Source organism: Arachis hypogaea, chromosome 1 (assembly GCF_003086295.3).
Source record: "Arachis hypogaea cultivar Tifrunner chromosome 1, arahy.Tifrunner.gnm2.J5K5, whole genome shotgun sequence".
NCBI classification, from domain to species: domain Eukaryota; kingdom Viridiplantae; phylum Streptophyta; class Magnoliopsida; order Fabales; family Fabaceae; genus Arachis; species Arachis hypogaea.
In genome coordinates, this window is record NC_092036.1 from 16,785,511 (window position 1) to 16,803,497 (window position 17,987).

General features: G+C 34.4%; 1 protein-coding gene across 1 annotated transcript; it reads left to right on the plus strand.

The window, feature by feature from the left end:
• Positions 1-392: 392 nt before the first annotated feature.
• LOC112698737 (protein FAR-RED IMPAIRED RESPONSE 1-like) lies at positions 393-16,579 on the plus strand. Its single transcript, XM_029297686.1, has 6 exons — positions 393-431; positions 1,185-1,277; positions 13,768-14,875; positions 15,135-16,138; positions 16,313-16,372; positions 16,457-16,579. The coding sequence occupies exons 1-6, from the start codon at positions 393-395 to the stop codon at positions 16,577-16,579; spliced, it is 2,427 nt and encodes an 808-aa protein (XP_029153519.1).
• Positions 16,580-17,987: the final 1,408 nt, after the last annotated feature.

The window sequence follows — 17,987 nt, forward strand, 5'->3', positions numbered from 1 at the left end:
TTCTTTTTCGAAAATCACACTCAAGTTTTCAAATCTTTTTAGTTCAATTAATAAATAAAATAAAAACAAAAATATTTTAATTCTAGTTTCTCTTTTTACTTCTTCGAATTCTTCTACCCTTTAATTCAAATTTTTCATCTCATTCCGCTATCTTCATTCTTCTTTCTTCTTCACATCTCACAGGGAGTTCTCTATCCTTTGACATAGGGCTCCCATTCTCTTTCTTTCTTGTTTTCTTTTTCTTGTTTATGAGTAGGAACAGAGATAAAGAACCTCTATTTGATCCTGATCCTGAACCTGAGAGGACCCTAAGGAGGCGTTTGCAACAAGCTAAAGCACAATACTCCAGAAGAGACCTCATAGAACTTTTCGAACTAGAAAAAAATACAAACATGGCAGCCGAACAGAACAATGGAGGATGTGCAACAAAGGTTCTTGGTGACTTCACTGAACCCACTTCTGACTTCTATGGAAGAAGTATCTCCATACCTGCCATTAGAGCAAATAACTTTAAGCTTAAGCCTCAGTTAGTCTCTCTAATACAACAGAATTGCAAATTTTATGGACTTTCACTAGAAGATCCACATCAATTCCTATCTGAATTCTTGCAAATCTGTGATACTGTTAAGACCAATGGAGTGGATCCTTATGTCTACAGACTTATGCTTTTTCCTTTTGCTCTTTGAGATAGAGCTAGGATATGGTTAGATTCTCAACCTAAGGAAAGCCTGGACTCTTGGAAAAAGTTGGTCAATGTTTTCTTGGCCAAGTTCTTTCCACCTCAAAAGATGAGCAAGCTTAGGGTGGAATTTCAAACTTTCAAACAAAAAGAAGGTGAATCCCTCTATAAAACTTAGGAAAGATACAAACAACTAATCAGGAGATGTCCTCCTGACATGCCCTCAGAATGGACTATCCTAGGTATTTTGTATGATGGTCTATCTGAGATGTCCAAGATGTCATTGGATCATTCTGCTAGTGGATCACTCCACTTGAACAAAATGCCTATAGAGGCGCAGGAACTCATTGGAATGGTTGCAAACAACTAGTTCATGTACACTTCTAAGAGAAACCCTATGAATAATGGGGTAACTTAGAAGAAAAGAGTCCTGGAAGTTGACACTCTGAATGCCATATTGGCTCAGAACAAGATCTTGACCTAACAGGTCAATATGATCTCTCAGCATTTGACTGGATCACAAGCTGCAACTAGAAGCACTCAAGACACCTCCTATGAAGGAGATGCCTATGATCCAGATCAATCCATGATGGAAGAGGTAAACTACATGGGAGAATCCTATGAAAATACCTACAACTCCTCATGAAGAAATCATCCTAACCTTTCATGGAAAGATCAACAGAAGCATCAACAAGGCTTTAACAATAATCAAGGTGGAAGAACCCAAAATAGGTTCAACAACAGACCACTATTCCCACCTTCTTAGCAACAGATGGAGACCTTTAAGTAGAGCCTTTTTGACTTAGCAACCATAGTCTCTGAACTCTCTAAGACCACTCAAAGTTTCATAACAGAAACTAGGTCCTCTATCAGAAATCTAGAGGTACAAGTAGTTTAGCTGAGTAAGAGAATCCCTGAGATCCCTCCTAACACTCTCCTAAGTAATGTTGAAATAAACCCAAGAGAAAAGTGCAAGGCCATCACTATAGAAGCTAAGGTCGAATCTGTAGATGATACTCTGGCATTGAACGCCAGTAAGGAAGACTGGGCGTTCAACGCCCAAAGACGCACCCTCCCTGGCATTGAATGCCAGTAAGAAAGTCCTTACTGGGTATTCAACGGCCATAGAAGCACCATTCCTGGCATTGAACACCGGTAAAGAAGGCCTTACTGGGTGTTCAACACCAAAGAGACACAAAAGCTGGCGTTGAACGCGAGTAATAGGGCAACTGGGCATTCAACACCCACTAAATACTTCCCTGTTGAAGAACTGAAAGCAACTAAAGCTCATGAGGAGACTATAGAAGTCCCATTAAATGCCTTGTTACAAATCATGAATTATGAGGATCATTTCTCCTCTGATGAAGAAGAAGAAACTAGCGAAGAGCTAGTTGTTTGGTATCTAGGACTTCTCATAAAGCTGAATGCCAAGTTATTTGGCACAGAGACAATGGAGGAAGAACCTCTAGTGCTCACCAAGGAGCTCAATGCCTTGGTTCAATAGAAACTATCTCAGAAGCTACCGGATCCTAGACACTTCCTGATTCCTTGCATCATTACCTTTGAGAAGGATCTGTGTGATCTAGGGTCAAGCATAAACCTCATGCCACTCTCTGTAATGGAGAGACTGAAAATCTTTGAAGTACAAGCTGCAAGAATCTCGCTACAGATGGCAGACAAGTCAATGAAAAAAGTTTATGGTCTGGTAAAGGATGTCTTAGTAAAGGTTGAGAACCTTTACATCCCTACAGATTTCATAATTTTGGATACTAGGGAGGAAGAGGATGAATCCATCATCTTTGGAAGACCCTTCCTAGCCACTACCAATGCCATAATTGATGTGGCAAAGGGGAACTAATTCTACAGTTATAGGAGGACCACATCTTGTTCAAGTTGCCTAGCACTAACTCTCCCTCTGACAAAAGAGAGACAGTTGTGTAACACCTAGCGTTCCAACCCTTTCTCTCAGTGCAAAGTTATACAAAGCCCTTAGACACCAATTCTAAATTTGGTGTTGAGCAGCCATCATCAAGCACTGAGATTAAATGTACTAAGAAGAAAGTACCTAAAAGCTGGAGGGATAAAAAGATCCCTACTGAAGGTTTCTCACCTAGCATGAGAGTTGTCTTCACTGACAACCCAGTCATTCTACACATAGAGAATAAGATCCTGTCTCTAGAGCATGTGGAGCTCATCCATGAGAGCACAGGTAAGAAGTTCACTACAAGGGGCAAAATTCTGAGCCCCTATCCATCTCCATAAGGAGTTAACGGTCAAGCTAGTGACGTTAAAGAAGCGCTTGTTAGGAGACAACCCAACCATAATTAAAGTTATTTCTGTTTTTCATTTTATTTCAGTTATATCAGTTTAATTTTATATTTGTTTAAGTTTGAGATCATGTGCAGTAGTTAGAACAGAAACAGAAACAATCAGAACTGGAAACAAAACACCCTGGAGTAGGTACCTTGCTGGCGTTGAACGCTAGACAAGGAGACTAGAGTGGGTGTTCAACGCCCATGATGAGTAGGATTGCTGGCATTGAACGCCAGCCAGGGAGCATGAAGCTGGCATTGAACGCCAGCCAGGGGATAGAGACTGGGCATTCAACTCCCCAACAGAGGCACAGACTTGGCGTTGAACGCCAGGAAGGATGCCCCAATGGGCGTTCAACGCACTAATAGGAGCACATAGCTGGCGTCCAATGGGCGTTCAACGCACTAACAGGAGCACATAGCTGGCGTTGAACGCCAGCCAAGAGCAGGAGCTGGGCGTTCAACACCCACAAGGGGGCAGGAAATTTAAATTCCCTAGCCTCTCAAGATCAGTGGGTCCCACAAAATCTCCACCTACCCCACCTTCTTCTCTCTCTTACTTTCAGTCTTCACCACACACTCTTCCCCATAAATCCTAACCCAATCACATTCATATCTCTTCCCAAAACCATCATAACTCACACCAACGCCCACCCACTCCAAATTCAAAATTTCTCACCCAATTCCCACCCATTCATTCGAACCCTATCCCATCCCACCCCTATAAATAACCCTTTATACCACCTCTCCAACACACACTTCATACACTAAAGACCCACTTGGCCGAACCCTCTCTCCCTCTTTCTCCACTCTATTCTCTTCTTCTTCTACTCTTTTTATTTTGCTTGAGGACAAGCAAAGCTTTTAAGTTTGGTATTGGAAAAGCCTTGATTTTTTATTTTCATTCACAGTTATGACACCCAAAGTCGGAGAATCCTCTAGAAAGAGGAAAGGAAAGCAATAGCTTCCACTTTCAAACCTTAGAAGATAGAGAAATTCATCACCAAAGCTCATCAAGACCACTTCTATGAAGTAGTGGCAAAGAAAAAGGTGAGTCTTGAAGTCCTCTTTTGGCTCAAAAAGAATGAGTACCAAAGATCCGACGAGAAATCCGGAGGAGAGGTTTGGAAGTCCTAACCAATCCGATTTTGAAAGTTGGAATCTTGATGGTACAAGAGTTCTATACCAATGCATGGGTCACGAAAACCCTGATACAAGCGTGAACCCAAGTCCCAAAAATTGGCATACCATGGTCCGAGGGCGTCTCTTGGATTTCAACCTGGAAAGTGTAAGGTTGGCACTCTATTTGCCAATAATACAAGAAGACCCACACCCTTACACTAGGAGAGTCAATTTTGATCAGAGGCTGGACCAAGTCTTTTCAAACATTTGTGTGGAAGGAGCTCAGTGGAAGAGGGATGCTCAAGGAAAGCCTATCCAACTGAGAAGGCTTGGCCTCAAGCCCGTAGCTAGAGGATTGTTGGAATTCATCCAATGCATCATCATCCCTACTAGCAATCAGTTAGAAGTGACCATTGACAAAGTCATCATGATTCATTGCATCATGATTGGAAGTGAGGTGGAGGTACATGAGGTAATACCTCAAGAATTGTACAAGAAAGTTGAAAAGCCTTCCACCCTAGCAAGGTTGGCATTCCCCCACCTTATCTGTTACTTATGCAATTCAGTTGGAATTATCATAGAAGGAGACATCCCCATTGAGGAGGACAAGGCCATCACTAAAAGAAGGATGGAGCAAACTAGAGATCCTACACATGCACCTCAACAAGAGCATGTGGAGCTGCCTCAACAAGAAATTCCTGAGATGCCTCAAGGGATGCATTTTTCTCTCCAAAGTTATTGGGACCAATTACAAACTTCTCTAGGAGAATTAAGTTCCAACATGGATTAGTTGAGGATGGGACATCAAGAGGATTCCACCATCCTCTATGAAATAAGAGAAGATCAAAGAGTCATGAGGGAAGATCAAAGAGTTATGAAGAAAGAACAACAGAGGCAGGGGCATGACATAGAAGACATCAAGCGCTCAATTGGATTTCAAAGAGGAAGCAGTAGCCGCCATCACTAAGGTGGATTCGTTCCATACTTCCCTTTGCCTTTGTCATTTATCTGTTTTCATGTACTTTGTTTTATTGTCCGTTTCTAGTGCATGATCATCTTTATTTTATGCCTTAAAGCTATGAAATATTCCATGCATCTCTCACCTTACTTAAAAGAAAAGTTTTATTTGAAAAAGAAAAGTGAAATACTTGAATTTTGAGTTATATATTAAGAATAGTTCAATTAATTGATGTGGTGGCATTGCTTTTGCTTTTTGAATGCATGAATGAACAGTGCATGTTTGATATTGGAGTTAAGAATGTTGGCTCTTAAAAGAATGATGATAAAAGAGAAGTATTGTTGGTGATTTGAAAAATCTTAAAATTGATTCTTGAAGTAAGAAAAAGTAGCAAAAAGCAATAAAAGAAAAAAATATGTATATGCGAAAAAAAGGAGAGCAAGCAGAAAAGAAATAAAAAGCAGAAAAAGCCAATAGCTCTTTAAACCAAAAGGTAAGAACAAGGATCCAAGGCTTTGAGCATCAATGGTTATTAGGGCCTAAAAGAAATAAAATCTTAGCCTAAACAGTTCAAATGAGCTGCTTCCCTAACTATATGCTTGTGGTGTAAAGGTGTCAAGTGAAAAGCTTGAGACTGAGCAGTTAAAGTCGTGATCCAAAGTAAAGAGTGTGCTTAAGAGCTCTGGACACTACTGGCTGGAGATTCTAGCAAAGCTGAATCACAATCCTAAGGGGTTCACCTAGTAAAGTGTCTATGTCGTTTATGTATCCAGTGGTAATACTGGAAAACAAAGCGCTTAGGGTCACGGCCAAGACTTTAAAGAAGCTGTGTTCAAGAATAAAAAAAGGGCTAAACTAGGAAAATCAATAGTATCATTTGGATTCTAAGTTCCTAAAGATGCCAATTATTCTAAACTTTAAAGGAAACTGTGATGCCAAAACAATTTAGAAGCAAAAAGCTACTAGTCCCACTCATTTAATTGAAACTGAGCTTCATTAAGAACTCTGAGATTTATTGTATCCTTCTCTGCTTTTTAATCGTACTTGTTTTTGGGTGCTTGGGTACAAGCAACAATTTAAGTTTGGTGTTCTGATGAGCGGATATTTTATACGCTTTTTAGCATCATTTTCATATAGTTTTCATTATGTTTTATTTAAGTTTTATTATATTTTCATAGGTTTTAGTGAAAAATTCATATTTTTTTATTCTACTTTGGGTTGTTGTATTATATGATGATTTCAGGTATTTTCTAGCTGAAATTGAGAAGCTTGAGCAAAAGTCTGATTCAAAGACAGAGAAAGGATTGTAGATGCTGTCAGGATTTGACCTCCATGCACTCAAAGGAGCATTTCTGGAGCTACAGAAGTCCAAATAGCACTCTCTAAATGGATATGGAAAGCTAACATTTAGGGCTTTCCATAAATATATAATAGTTTATAGTTTACTTTGGAAATGAAGGCTCAAAACTGGCGTTCAACGCCAGCCACTAGCCTCATTCCTGGCGTCCAACGCCCAAAAGGGAGTAGCTGGCGTCCAACGCCCATTCAAAAGATCAAATCTAGCATTGGACACCCGAAAGAGAGCACTAGCTTGTGAATTTCACTCAAACTCAGCCCAAACACTCACCAAGTGGGTTAGGAAAGTGGATTTTCGCACTACAAGACTAGCTTATCTTATTTTCTGTAATTCTTAGTTAGCATATTAGTATATATAGAACAAGGATCACCCTTGTTCAGAAATTTATGCCATATTTTTATTTTTCATTGTTTCTTTGTACAATATGATTCATTAACCTCCTAGGTTAAGGTTAGGAGCTCTATTGATTCTTATGAATTAATAATATCACTATTCCACTTCAATCTATGCTTGATTCTATTCTAAGATGTATCTTCGTTTTTCATCCTAATGGATTGGAAGTGTAACTTGACCATCATCCCAATTCCACATGGGTTCTTGCGAGTCCTTGACGGAATAGTATTGAACTACAAGCTTGACTATACATCACTTAGACGGCTAATCCACGGCTTCGTTGGGTACTTCTCGAGACATCAGTGCAGCCGAGGTGTGGGGCGATTAGGGCCTTTGTGGTATAGGCTAGAACCAAAAGAGTAGTTTTCTTTGATCCAGAAGATCTGACCTTGTCTGTGGCGCTTTGAGTAGGATCACCAATGGAATGGATCAATCAGAAGTTGGAGTAGATGGTGAGAAAAGTTGATCCAGAAGGAAGAAGCATATTCGAAGCCTCAACCATTCTCATACCATTGATTTCACACCTATATAGTAAGGTTTTATTTATTTATCTATTTTATATATTTTTTCATGACAAACTATATTTTCTATCCGCCTGACTAAGATCTGCAAGGTAACAATTGCTTGCTCAAATCAACAATCTCTGTGGGATTGACCCTCACTCACCTGAGGTATTACTTGGACGACTCGGTATACTTGCCAGTCTATCTGTGCGAAACGTGCGGAGTTAGTTTCGTGCACCAATGCGGGAAGAGGAATAGTTAGTAGTTGGTGGGAATAAAGATCATGGTGAACGGTAGGATTAGGCTAAGAAAAAACATAAGGTATTTTCGTCCGAAAAAAGTCAAAAGGATGATTTTAATACCAAATGAAACGTTGAGAATGATTTTAAATTAAAAAAAGGTTAGAGATGAATTTGATTTTGACTTTAAATTTTAGGGACCAAAACAGTACTTATCCCATGTAATTACACATGGCAATAGACGAGAACAATAGTTCAGAAAATAGTATATGAAGAAGTATACTAGTTAGTTACCAATTCTAACATTACCTATATTCAATCCTCAAAATTGATTGAGGGTTCTACTATTCGATTATGTTTGTGATAATATTATTTTCTCAAAACTTTTCACATTAAGTTTTACTCAGATTTTCAAAACTTTAAGAACTTTAAAGGATATTTTCTCAAGCCTTTTTAGACTAAATTGACTCACCATTAAATTTAAAAATTTTAACTATTGTTAACTTATACCTTCTCAAACAACTATGAAAGTTCATTACGAAATCAATGTACAAGAAGTACGAAAATGAAATACATGTGTAAAAATTGAGATTCTTGTTCCAAAATGTTATAAAGTATAGGATAAATATTTTAAGTAGGATAAATAGCCTAATAAAAGATATTACAAAACCTAGATTACAAATAGGTAAGATAAATATTCTAAGATAAGAGAATTGTAAGGAAAGAATAAAATATGAGAAATCAAGAATAAATACTTAGAAAGATTTTCGAGTAGCACTCAAAATCTTTTTGTATAGTGTAATATTTTTGTAAATATAATTTGATAGTTTTATCAATTGTTATCTAAGAAGATAAATTTGAGTAAACTTATTGATATATCAATATATAATTTCAGGAAATGAATCTAAATAAACATATCGCTTTAGAAACAATGCTTAAATGATAATGTATCTCAGAAGCAACATTATTGTTTCATTTATGACAAAAATTAAAGGTGAATAATGCTTACATTAAAAATATGTTTTAGCAAAATGTATGTTTTGGCTCTAACAATTAAAAATGAGCATTATCAATAAGTCAAATCTTTTTGAAAGTAGATTTTTAGTTATCTACTGTAAATACAATACAAAGCTACCTTAAAAGGAAATGATGAAAATATAAGCAAAAATATATCTTTTTATATCTTCCTAAGAAACAATGTGATAGTGACTGTAAAAAATTCTCAACACCTCCTAAATGCTACCCAGATTACTTAAACAAATCGTTGGAACCTTGATCAAGTGATGAGAGCTAATGAGATAGGAACTGAGAAATAGATGCATTTATTCAAGAATTTCTTCATCTTTCACTATACTCTATAAGTTCTACTCATGGTAAGAAAATAAAAAGATTTATAATTTAGAACACACATTATATATCCTATTAAGATTACATTTTTTTATTCTAAGAATAGTATACACTAAAAGATCCTTGAACTAGATCTCAAAAATAAAATAGAATTTTGAACTAAAATTGTTAAGCTTTTGGGCTTCTGGACATTCTATAAAAAGATGAGTCAATATACTTTATAGACAACGATAAAGATCATGCAATCATCATTATGACCCACGCCTCTGTCTGACTTAACGCACAACTCACGCCTTTGCCTGACCTGCTTTTGTGTTGACAAATTGTTGACTAGGGATAAGTTAGCTATTGATGTGGCTCACACGTTTTCTCATGTGCTGAACATGGCTTCCACGTTGCTAAAGTGACAGCTTATGTGTCAACTAACGTGGCACATCTATCTGGACCCCTCCTAAGAATTTTTTTTGTTGTCTTCTTTTCGATTTTTTCCTCCGTTTGTTACGGTTTTTGTTCCGATCTTGTTGTTTTTCATCTCTGTAGGATATTTACCTATTCTTATGGATTAACAAGATATTTTTTGTCACCCTTTAGCAGTTTGCCATCTCTCCACAATTCGCCATCTATTCGGCAGTTGTTTGGCAGTTCACCATCTTTTCGACAGTTTGCCACCTTTTCGGCTGTTTTCTAATAGTTTGCCAAGTTTCTGATAGTTCACTATCTTTTTGGTTATTTTTTGGCAATTTACCACTTTTCTGGTAGCTTCGACTCTGCTCTTTTTCGAAAATTTTGTCTAGATTTTCTTCCGATAGTTTCGTTTGTGATCTGTTCAGGCACTTTTGTCTGTGCTCGTTCTGTCAGTTTCTATAGTTTTTCTTATTTCATTATTTTAAATAAGTTTCAAACTCAAGTTACCACTTGAGTTTGAGGAGGAATGTTACAATATATTAGGATCAATTAACATTCATTAAAACTATTTAGCATATCTGTATATTTATTGTAGGATATTACGTTTTGATTATTTCAATTCTCTTAGACCTATAAATACTCTTGTATATTGTGTCGTTTTATACAATTTAAATGTACACAAATCATTTTCTACTACTCTTTCGTACTTTTTTAACAGTGTAGATCTCGTTCTTTTAAATACTTTGCATTGGTTCTCTCTGAATTTTGTGGTATCTCGTTCAAGAGCTGAAAATTTTCTTTTATTTTTTTTTTTATAATTCACACATACCTAACACAAGGTATGAGAACTCAAAAAACATAATCCACTACAAAAGAAAAGCAAAAGAAATTAAAACAAAAAACAAACAACACAAAACACCTCAAAAATAGTGCTTGCACTCAAAACTAATACTTGCACCAACACATAAATCATTAAATCATGCATCATAAGATCATCTTCTTATATTTTCTTATTAGCCTTAGACTTGATATTTGCACTCAATAGCATATCAGTTTCTCCTATACTATCAATCTCGACACCATTATTTTATGTATTCTACAATTTCCTCTTTCAACTTTTCTATCACCAAGACTCCTTTATTAAAGACAATATTATTTCTACATATCCATGTGTACCATACTATAGAAAAAAATAACACCATCCACACTTCTTTCACATCTTTTCTCATCTCCCTATCCATCTTAGGGATAAACGCGGATCAGATCGGATTCGATATGGCCAAAGTCTCGATCTGATTCACACTAAAATTATTGAATCGGATCCAATATCCGCAGTTTATAACTTTGGATCCGATCCGATCCGCACATTTGTGGATTGGATCGGATATATCCGCAAAACACAAAAAAATTTTAAAATCTTATTTTTATTAAAAAATATTAATAAAATTTCATTTTCCTACTCTTTTAAATATGTTTCGCTTAAAATAATATTAAACATACTTTTTTTTAAATAATAAAATTGAAATAATACAACATATATGATAATTATTAGTTGAAATAAAACATAAGAAGAGTATTTATTTATTTATTTATTTATTTTTGCGGATCCGCAGACACACGGATCGGATATGCAGATACCTACATAAAATTCGCAATCCAATCTTATAAGTGTGCGGATCCGATCCGATTCAATAGGCTTGTGGATCCAATCCAAATCTGCAATTTTCGGATGAAATTCAGATAAATACCGCGGATATATGGATACGAATTCGATCCATGAACACCCCTAATCTATCCACACCTCAAAGCATTCTTTGATGGTTCCAAACTAAACCCAATTCATACTCCATTCACTAAGATTGATCCCCCACATCTTTCATATACAATCACATGAGAAAAATAAATAATGCACCATCTTCAATTTTTTCTACATAATATACAAAAAGATTCTTATTCTAACACAATCCTAAACTTACATAATTTATCTCTAATATTCAACTTTTTTAAAATTACAAATCACATCAGTAATTCAACTCACAGAGACACAATACTTTTTCACAATTTTTATTTATTTTTTGTTGGAACTAAAAGTTTCAAAGTTTCCTTTCTATCTTCTACTTTAAATCTTTATTACTTTCGGGAGCTATTTTATCTATCCTCTTAGTCTAAAACAATAAGTACCCTTTCTCTATTTTTTTATTTTTTATATATTATATTATTATATTTTTTTTTTGTCTTTTTGACAATGTTCTCCATTTTTGTTTAATAAAAGAAATGAAAAGGGATATTGATAAGAGAATTTTTTGGTAAAGAGTAAGTGAAGCGAATATTTTTACTATATGTATAAATATATGTATTATACGTGATAAATTTTGTTGTGAATTTTATTTTATTAAAAGAAATCATTTTATTCTTTAGCAAAATTTTACTTTTCATTATAGTATTATCCTATTGATAAATATGTAATTTTCAGGGCCATATATTGGAAAATGGATCTTTTCATTTTTTTTAATTAAGGGTATAAAACAGAATTTTTAATCTTATAATATTCTTTTCATGTTTTCTTTTGGTTCCCTCCATAAAATGTATAGTGAAATATTATATTATTTTATCTCCTCAAATGAAAAAAAAATAAATTGAGAGATCCAATATCGATAACTAGATTATCAATGTCTACAATAGGTTGGATGAACCTTTCCTTATATCATCTCTTGGTAACTATCAATTTGAAATTAATCTCTCACGTTTTCCTTTTTTTTTTATTGATGTGTTTCGCTTTGTTGTGTAAATGACTTTGTCAGGCTAGCTTGTGATAAATTTTTTTTAAGGATTTAACTTTTGGTTTCCTGAAATACGTAAAGTTTTGCTGGTGTTTTTAAAAAAGTTAGCTTGTGATCAATTTGTTGTGTACGAATTATATATATTTTTTCATACAAGAACTATAATTTTATTAGATCCATTGAAAGTAGTATTTGTAGATCATAATATGTTGTTGCAAATTTAATATAAATTATCTCAAAAATATTTTAGAAGTGTGTTCTTCTATGGTATTTTTGTTGTAAAAATGGAAGAATAATAATGATAATGGATAATAATTTGTAATTACCTATGAATAATGAATGATAATGGGTAATAATGGCTTTAATGCAAGTACTTTATCAAGTTTGATTAATCATGATATAAAGAAAAATGGTACAAATTGCTATTATCTTTCATTATTTTTTTCTAAACTATAGGAAAATAGTTTTACCCATTTTGCAGCTGATATTTTAGAGGTCGTTAAAAATTATTTGGGAAACTCTAGGGACCAGCAAATATATCAATATCTAACCATCATTCAACCAGCATGCGTTTTTACATTAGGGCTCTCTCACGCGCTATCACAAACAGCTTTCTCTCACGCGCTATCCCAAACGGCTTTCTCTCACGCTCCTCTCCAAGGAACTAGCCGCAGAGCACCGCTAGCCGGATACGCTCTTCTACGATTCGTTGACAAAGCTTGAAACTTCACCTTTTACTCTTTGATAATATTTTCTTCTCCGTTGATCATGGAATCAGTGTTAGAAGAACAGAATATTGAAGTAAGCAATTTCTCCCTCTTCTAATTTCATGATTTTTGTAATGATTTTCATAGTGCATCAATGAACACAATGATGATTATGATTATGAATTTCTGAGCTTGCAAAGCATGCTGTTTTTTTTCATAACAGAGTTTAAATTGAATGTACAGAATTCAAATTATACCTTATTCGCTTTTGATTTTCATAATGCAACAATTCACAATTAACCCAAACCAACTGTTTGATGAAATGACTAAGACAAAAAATATAAAAAATGTTAGTGTTTCTTGTTTGTTGTTTCTGAGTAATGAATAATGGTTTTTAGAAGAATGCCCTGCTACCATAAAACACTCTTGATCCATCTTTTTTCTTCTTACTATTATTACTAACATCATCAATTTTCTGATATGATGTTGTTATTATTGCTGCTTTCATGATTCTGAATCACATCACCACAATCTTTATCTTTTCTTTTAGATTTGTCAATTTCCATAGGTAGCTTCATTCTTGTTAATAAGACAAGATGCATCCTCAATGAATCTGATCTAACCTTAGCTGCTAAGAACCTGAAGTAGAAGTAGAAGCATCAAATTTGTAATTGTTCTATAACAGTAAACATGTTCTATGATTTTTTTGGGGTTGGAGGTACATAATTTCCAAGGGTTAGGAAAGTGAGGCTAAGCTAGTTAATAGGTAGTGTTGTGTTTTATGTAGTTGTTTTGTTTTGGTTGGGTTTGTGATGCATTCAAATGCAGTCTGTTGTTGTAGGATCCTGTTTTGCATTCTTTTTTGTACATTTTGCAACCAGTTTAATGAGATTTTCACAGTATAGTTTGTACCTACTTTAATGAGATTTTGATTTACTATCTGATGTATGCTAATTTTTTTACAGGATGTGCCCAAGGTTGGCATGTGTTTTGGAACCATTGAAGATGCAAATCAATTTTATCAGAATTATGCTAAGCGCGTTGGTTTTGTTACTAAGATAAGGTTTACCCGAAGAGTTGGTAAAGATAAGGTTCCTAAGAATCAAATGATCACTTGCAATAGGGAGGGAAAACGCAAGTCTAGAGTTTCACCAATAGAAAAGACCAACCCTAGAACCAACTACAATTGCCCTGCAAGGATTTCTATTAGGTTGAATAAGGAGGGTCTTTGGATTATATCGAAGGTGTGCTTGGATCATTCACATCCTTGTGATCCAGAGATGGCAAAACTGTTGACACGTAATAGAGAGATGACTATGCACATGTGTCGAGTCATTGAGAGGAATGATGAAGCAGGTGTGAGACCAAGCAAAACATATCAAGTATTGGTGGGTGAAGCAGGAGGTTTTTCTAAGATAAACTTAATGGAAAAAGATGTTAGGAACTATCTCAGCAGAAAGGTACGCAATGTTACGGAAGAAATGGATGCTAGGGAGATGTTGAAGTATTTTACACGGATGAAGGAAATGAACTCTGATTTTTATTTTGATATTGAACTTGATCAAAACAAGCGTCTCAAAACTATATTTTGGGCTGATGCTCGAAGTAGAGCAGCATATGAGTACTTCGGTGATATAGTTTCGTTTGATACTACTTATAAAACCAATCGTTACGATATGCCATTTGGTTCCTTTGTAGGGGTTAATCACCATGGTAACTCAGTACTTCTTGGGTGTGGTTTGTTGACTAAGGAAAATTCAGGCTCGTTTACTTGGTTATTTAATGCTTGGCTTACATGTATGCATGGAAAGGCTCCTAAAGGCATTATAACAGACCAATGCCTCGGAATACGAGCTGGAATTGAGAATGTGATGCCAGAGACACGTCATAGGTTATGCATTTGGCACATTACGAAAAAGATTCCAGAAAAATTTAAAAGACACAAGAGATATGAAGAGTTACAAAGTGATTTAAATAATATTGTTTGGGAGTCTATTTCAGAAGATGATTTTCAAAATCAATGGGAAGATTTTCTGATTGAATATGGTTTAGAAGATAACAAATGGCTATCAGGTACTTCTCTAAACATGAATTTTTATATTTTGCACATAGGAATTAGCATATTAGTATTTAAAAAAGTATCAAGTGGCCATCATATTCTATTTGCTAGAATTCTAACATGTGTTTGAATATGCCTCTAGTACAATTTTCTTATTCTAATTTTTTTAAGCTTCAATGCATTATTAACATGTTTATGACAACATTTGCATACACTTTTGTTAAGTTTGCTTACAAATTTTTTTTATGTATATTTGTTTACTATGATACATAGATATCTATGAAGAAAGACATCGATGTGTTCCAATTTTTCTTGACAACTTTTTTTGGGCTGGTATGAGATCCACACAACGAAGTGAGAGCATGCATTCATATTTTGACAAATTTATAAATAACAAGAGCTTGTTGATTCAATTTGTCAAACAATATGACAATTGCCTTGGATGGAAAGAGCAACAAGAAAGGGAGGCTGATGTTGAAGACTATAAATCAATAATACCTTGTGCCACTAATTCCTTAATAGAGAAGCAATTTCAAGGTGCCTATACTAATGCAAAGTTTAAGGAAGTACAAAAGCAATTTAGAAAGAAAGCAAATTGTATTTTGCACCTTATGAAAGCAGTTTCTACATCTAAAGTCTATTCTATTTTGGAGGATGTATCTACTTCTAAAGAGAGGGTTTATGAAGTTAACTACAATGCGAAAACGAAGGATATTACATGCATGTGTCAAATGTTTGAATCAAGAGGCATATTATGCCGTCATAGCTTGGTTGTCTTAGGGCATGAACGCGTGAGAGAAATTCCAAGAAGATACATTTTGGACCGTTGGAGCAAACTTGTGAAGCGAAGACATAGTGATATTAAGAGCAGCCATGATCCAAGTTTGTTGAATCCAAAAACAGAGAGGTTTGATGATTTATGCTCCCATTCGAACAGTGTTGCTCAATTTGCATCCCAAACAAAGGAAACAAGTGATATCTTACATCGTTATCTTGGTATGGCTATGGCGGACTGTCAAAAGCATGTTGCTAACTCATCATCTAATGTCAATGAGTTAGATAATTTGCTTACATCAGAAGATGGTGGTAAAGATAGTGGTAAAGATGCACTGTCCATTTTTGTAGGAGGCTGTATAATAAGCATTCAAGATATTAAAAGCCCTCCTTATGTGTTCACTAAGGGTCGTCTAACAAATAGGTTAGGATCTGAAAAAGACAAGATGATAAAAAAGAAGACCGAGGCAAAGAAGAGGAAAAGTGAGATAACCGAAAAAGAGGTAAAACATTATTTTATTTTGTTACCCATGCTGTTTTTTTACAATAAATAGACTTTAGATGTAGAAACTACTTCCTTACGGTATATATAAAGGATAATCAGTTGTACTTTATAGCCATGCTGTTATTACTTAGTACTTACACTTGAGTGATAGCTTTTTCTATTGTATATAAAGGATAATCAACATATTGGAGATATTCAAAGTCTCCCTTTCAACGAACAGGTTCATCCAATAGTTTGTGATTTTTGTGATTTATAAACATATGAATTTTATACATGTGATCTAATATATTTGTTTTTTTCTTTTAAATTGTTTCAGCTTCAAGATGCTAACTACAATGTTAATGAGGGATTTGAATCTGATTCAATGGGAGCATCAATGGGAGGATTCATGTCCTTATTGAACTCAATCCATTCATACCAATTCTCAAATGTCGATTGATAGCAAAATCATGTCGAAGCAAAAAGAATTTTATTTGGCAATACATTAAAGAGTTCAATTAGCTGATGATTCATGAGACAATTATTATTTTGGACAAGAAATAATAAAAATGATTAGTTTCATGTGTACAAACTGCTTTCAAACTCCAATACAGCAGCTTGCTGCTCCTATTATTCCATTTATTAGTAATAATAATTAATGCTTGCTTGCTAACTTACCCAATTGGACAAAATGCAGTTATCATCTTCCAAGATTCTTTCCTATATAAATTAAAACAAGTACCAGTTACAATAATAATAATAATAATAATAATAATAATAATAATAATAATAATTATTATTATTATTATTATTATTATTATTATTATTATTATTATTATATATTGAGAACGAGATGATGGAGAAATTTGTAAGCAAAATAACTATGATATATGCATATATGCTTCATTAAAATGGGTGTAAATTAAATTTGTTTATAGGTACAAAATTAGTTTGTAACTAGTATTTTACCCGTAATAGCATTAAACTACTTTTATAAAATGGTCGTAAGGGACAAAAGTCCCCGTTGGCTATGAAGACAAGAGTATTAAACAAAATTAAATAATAAATTTTTTTGTCATTATTTTCAAATAGAAGAGTTTAATTTTTTTACTTAATTTTAACATTCATTATCTAAAATTTGAAATAATTTAACGTGTATATTTTTAATAAATTTGTTATACTTGCTATTTAAAAACAATATTTTTTTCTACATGATAAATTAAACTATCATGTGTGTAAACTGTCTGATTCATGTGTGCAAAATCTCATTAAATTGGGTGCAAAACATCGATATTATGTGTGCAAAAATTCATTACATTGGGTGCAAAATGTGCTAAGTGAGGTGTGCAAAATCTCATTAAATTGAATGCAAAACATCGAATTCATGTGTGCAAAAAATCATTACATTTGGGGTGCAAAATGTGCTGAGTGAGGTGTGCAAAATCTCATTAAGGTGTGTGTAAATTATTTGAGTGAGGTGTGCAAAATCTCATTAAGACGGGTGCAAATTGTATTTATAAGGTGTGCAAAATCTCATTATAATAGGTGCAAATTAAACTTATTTATAGATATAAAATTAGTTTGTAATATAACCCCATTTATGCTTCCTGATATGAGAATGAGATCATGGGATATAACTACTCCAATTTATATATAAGATCACATAGGATTCATACATAGCTAAAAAATGAATCATTCATTCATTGAAAACTGAAAAGTCTCTGTTGTGTTTGCTTACATTACATGCTACAGTGTAACTCTTTCTTTCCTAAAAGAAGCAACACACAATGAAAAATGTACAAAGTAACATGCACTTGGTTCTCGCAATTGATGCCAAAGCCAAGGCTCAAATGGACTCCTGAACTTCC

Bases quoted from the DNA above. Each gene is read 5' to 3' on its own strand.
- LOC112698737 (XM_029297686.1), top strand. From the start codon at position 393: ATGGCAGCCGAACAGAACAATGGAGGATGTGCAACAAAG. The intron at 432-1,184 runs GTTCTTGGTGAC...ATGATCTCTCAG, and splicing joins ATGGAGGATGTGCAACAAAG to CATTTGACTGGATCACAAGC. The intron at 16,139-16,312 runs GTAAAACATTAT...TTGTATATAAAG, and splicing joins GTGAGATAACCGAAAAAGAG to GATAATCAACATATTGGAGA.